General features: G+C 27.0%; 1 protein-coding gene across 3 annotated transcripts; it reads left to right on the forward strand.

The window, feature by feature from the left end:
* Positions 1-317: 317 nt before the first annotated feature.
* Positions 318-2,526, forward strand: LOC101261619 (heavy metal-associated isoprenylated plant protein 24). Of its 3 annotated transcripts, none has more exons than XM_004238466.5 (3): positions 459-868; positions 1,470-1,761; positions 2,359-2,526. In XM_004238466.5, the coding sequence occupies exons 1-3, from the start codon at positions 712-714 to the stop codon at positions 2,417-2,419; spliced, it is 510 nt and encodes a 169-aa protein (XP_004238514.1). In that variant the 5' UTR covers positions 459-711; the 3' UTR covers positions 2,420-2,526. The 3 variants fall into 3 exon arrangements, with proteins under 3 accessions (XP_010320148.1, XP_004238514.1, XP_025886586.1); XM_026030801.2 differs by having other exon boundaries at positions 460-868; positions 1,470-1,565; XM_010321846.4 differs by lacking the exon at positions 2,359-2,526 and having other exon boundaries at positions 318-868; positions 1,470-2,285.
* Positions 2,527-4,432: the final 1,906 nt, after the last annotated feature.

Raw genomic sequence — 4,432 nt, forward strand, 5'->3', positions numbered from 1 at the left:
AAAAAAATATACAAAATTTAAAAGTAAACAAGTAAAAATATGAAAATAGACGAGATTGATTAGTGATTAAGATGCCACCAATTTAAAAGTAGTTTTGTGGTGTATAAACAATTTCAAGGAAAGAATATCCTCAAGAGAAGCTTCTTCCAGGTTCTAGGTGATCCCCACTCCCAAATAATTGTTACCAATAATGTATACGTACTCCTATTAAATTATATAAGTATATTGTCAGTTTAAATAATTTTTTTATATATAATTAAATGCTCAATAATATAAATTTTATAATTATAAAATTAAAATAAATCACTTGTTATAATATGTAAACATGACTAGATTAGGTAAAAATTTGACATACATTGTCATACTCTTTTTTTTTTTTAAAAAAAAAATTATGGATAGGTATTACAATTCTTTTTCCATATTTTCTTCTATAAATACAAGTTTCAAAATCATTCATCCAACATTATTTTTTTTTAAAAAAGAAACAGAATTAAACGCTCTTTTAGTCTTGTCACTAGTCACTATTAAATATTTTCTTCTTGTTGTCTCTTTTATAATACTTCACCTGATTAACTACTATACTATATATAATATCGTCCTCTTTCTAGCAAATATAATCCACCACCAAAAAAACACAATTTTAATTTCTCATCCTTGCTCAGCGTTACATATTATTTAAAGTTAATTTCTTGTTTATATCAAAAGCAAAAAATGGGAGTTTCAGGTACACTGGAATACTTATCTGAAGTACTTAGCAACGTTAAGAAGAGCAAGAAGAAGAAACAAATCGCAACTGTGTCCATCAAGATTAGAATGGACTGTGAAGGTTGTGCTCGTAAAGTTAAAAATGCTCTCTCTAAAGTAAAAGGTATATTTATTTTTATAATTTTAAGTTATATATATATCGTTACGTATTTTTTATACCAATTAAAAAAATAAATTTCTTTAAATAAGTTAGGGAAAATGCATAAGTAATCCTCAATCTATGTTCGAAATCTCAAAGAATATTTATACTATATTAAAGTTTTATTATACTCTGAACTTATTTTATAAATAATTTTCTACCCCTTTTCGACCTACGTGGTACTATCTTGAAAAAATATCAATATGAATTGAGCCCACAAAATAGTATCACGTAGGCCAAAAATAAATTGAAAATTATTTATAAAATAAGTTCTGAGTATAATAAAACCTTAATATAGTATAAGTGTGTCTCGAATATTTTTAGCATGAATTGAGAGTACTGGTATATTTTTTTAAATATAAGTTATTTAAAAGTAAAATCACAATAGTGGTTTTCCTTTTCTTTTCACCTATCATGGCAACTTTACATGTTATAACACGTCTACTATTTATGGATCACTTAGATATATCTTTTTTGTTTAAGAATTTTTTTTCGTTTTAATTTTTGTGACTTGATTCTGAATTCGAATAATTTCGAACCAACTTGTGGTTCAATTTTTGAATAGGTGCAAAATCAGTGGATGTGGACTTGAAGCAACAAAAAGCAACAGTAACAGGATTTGTGGAGCCAAAAAAAGTGTTGAAGGCAGCAAAATCGACAGGTAAAAAATGTGAAATTTGGCCATATGTGCCTTATAGTATGGTGGCACATCCTTATGCTGCTGGTGTTTATGACAAAAAAGCACCTCCTAATTTTGTAAGGGCAACTACTGATCCATCTGTTGCTCACTTAAATCCTGTTGAAGAACAATATTCACTTATGTTCAGTGATGAAAATCCAAATGCTTGTAATATTATGTAAGTAGTACTTGATTATTAGTATAGTTTTTTTCTCTCTCTTTATTATAAAGTATACTTGATCCTTTGTGTGTATTTTTATTGTACTGTATAAAGAATTTTAATTTGTGAATTAAAAGTAGGAAAAAAGATAAATATTTTTTCGAACTATCGTATATGGTATGCATATATTCTTCGTAGTGGTATCCCTGTTGTCGAAAAATTAGAGTGTGTATACCTTTCACTCTAAAGGAATGCTAAATAGGGACATGTGGCTGTAGTCTCATTCGTCGATCTGATGTTGGGTCGGTGGATAAGATAATGACGCGTGTATATCCGTTAGTGTAAAGATATATATGCTTTAATTTTTGGAGCGACAGGGGCACCAATATGTCCCAAAAGTATGACGAAAGATATTCGCATACCATTTATGATAGTTTGGGGATAGATTTGTTCTTTTTCTGTTAAAAGTATATATCATCATTGTCTAATAAGAGGAGTTTAAATTTCATGAGTGTTTGATTGAATTGATCAAAGTTTAAGTCTATCGGTTTATGATACAATCTACTTTGACACCTATGTAGTGATATATGATTTTCGTTTTCAATCTTAATGCAGGAGCGGAAAGCCACTTGACTGTAAGGAAAGGAAACATCGTTTTTCAATTATTACTTGCTGAGTATTTATAATTTAAAAAATTATATATCAATCTTTAAGAATAATTTTGAATCTCGCCAGTTGATGAGATTATTATACTAAATATATTATCATTATAATTATTGATAATTCAGAGCTTTTACTTAATTGATAATTAATAGGAGAATAGATTGATATATAAACTTTTAATTATATATCAAACCCAATTAATTTAAATTTGTACAGTACAAAGTCAATTAAAAGGGAATTGAACACTTCTACATTTAGATTTCTTCTAGTTGCAGGTTTACTTTAAAATATCATTTTCTATTTCGTTGTAACCTTAATGGTGACATATCTAAGCTTACATGTGTATATCAATCTACATTAGCTTACAATATTTACTTTATTTAATATTATGAGAAAATATTAATGAATTATATATATTTAAATGAACAGTATAGATTATAATTCCACAACGTTTGAATGGTCACTTTATTCCTCAAACGGTGAAAGTGGCAATGTGAATTCAGCCATCAAAGTCAATAATGGTCGGTGAAAGTAATAACAAATCTTATCCATAAAAATATAGAGTTATATGATAAAATATATACCAACCTCGAAAGTCTTAGATACATAAAAAAAAAGATGTCATGAACACATACTAATCTGTTATTTATGTGTCATAAAAGTATTTAGCATTAATTTTATGTATTTATTATAGATATTTGTTTAATATTGACTTAATATATAAAGTATCAATTTCTTATCATATATTCAAAATACATGCATTTAGTATTGATATACACGTATAGTCTAAATAGGAAATGCTAGGAGTAAATCATGACTAAAGAGTACTTGTATTACTATTTAAAAAATTTCAAAAATTATTCTTTACTTTTTTAGCACTAGAATTTTTTCCTATAGATACATAATCTTAATTAAGATACATGTACATTTTATCAGATACATCGTATATCTTTTTAGACACGTATATGAGTCCGGAGCCTAAAGGGTATAAAATATTAACAAAAATTTTAAAATGGTATATAAAATTTTATACTAACCAAAATGGTAAAATTGCTGGAACAACAGCGATTTCCTCCACCAGAAAAAGCAAAATCACTGCTACTGTAGCGATTTTGCAAAATGTGATTTTTTTTTTTAAAAAAATTCTTTTTTTAGAAAATCATTTCCATTTTTTTAAAAAAAATTTAAAAGAAATCTGCAACGATTTTGCAAAATGTAATTCTTTTTTTAAAAAAATTCAAATCGCTACCGGTGGAGGAAATCGCTGTTGTTACCGTTTTAATTAATATAAAATTTCATATATCATTTTGATATTTTTATTAATATTTTATATCCTTTAGGCTCCAAGACTCACACATATACACCCTAATCAAATACATATTTTGATCATCAAATCACTGGAGAACCCTTTGTTCTCCATTGCTCATTTCCTTACAGCCAAAACGAGCAACCAAAATTCCAATAATACTATTTTAAATGATGAACGCCGTAAAATATGGTTCAAATAATTAATAGATTTGATATATTATTGTAAAAATTTCTTTTCTATGCTACTTACTTAAGTTGACATCATTTTTGAAAATTAGTCAGACAAAATTAGATATATTAAACTATACATTTAGTTGATTTTATTCGGATATAAAAAATGATTAAATTTTTGTAATGGTTTGAAAAATTTCAGAGAATTGTATCACTTTACAAAAAAATTGGAGACATCATATGTAGATGTTAAGCAGCCACAAACGTGGGAGGGGAAGGATTAAGAAGAAAGTCATATGATTTAGAGCAAAAAATAATTATATAAATTTCCATTAACATTAGGGTTTTGATACAATACTTATTGTCGGAATGTCTCATTCAAAAAATACTCTGTTTGATTGATTAAAAAAAAGCACTCAAGATAAGTATTCTCTCCAAAACATGGTTGCAAGCACTCTTCCAACTTAGAATTCACTCTTTTTTGGGAACGCGTGGACACAATCAATGGAGAGATATAGGAATGGTAAAATTCCTATACATAAGTTTG

The sequence above is a fragment of the Solanum lycopersicum genome, chromosome 4 (assembly GCF_036512215.1).
Source record: "Solanum lycopersicum chromosome 4, SLM_r2.1".
In the NCBI taxonomy this organism is placed as follows: domain Eukaryota; kingdom Viridiplantae; phylum Streptophyta; class Magnoliopsida; order Solanales; family Solanaceae; genus Solanum; species Solanum lycopersicum.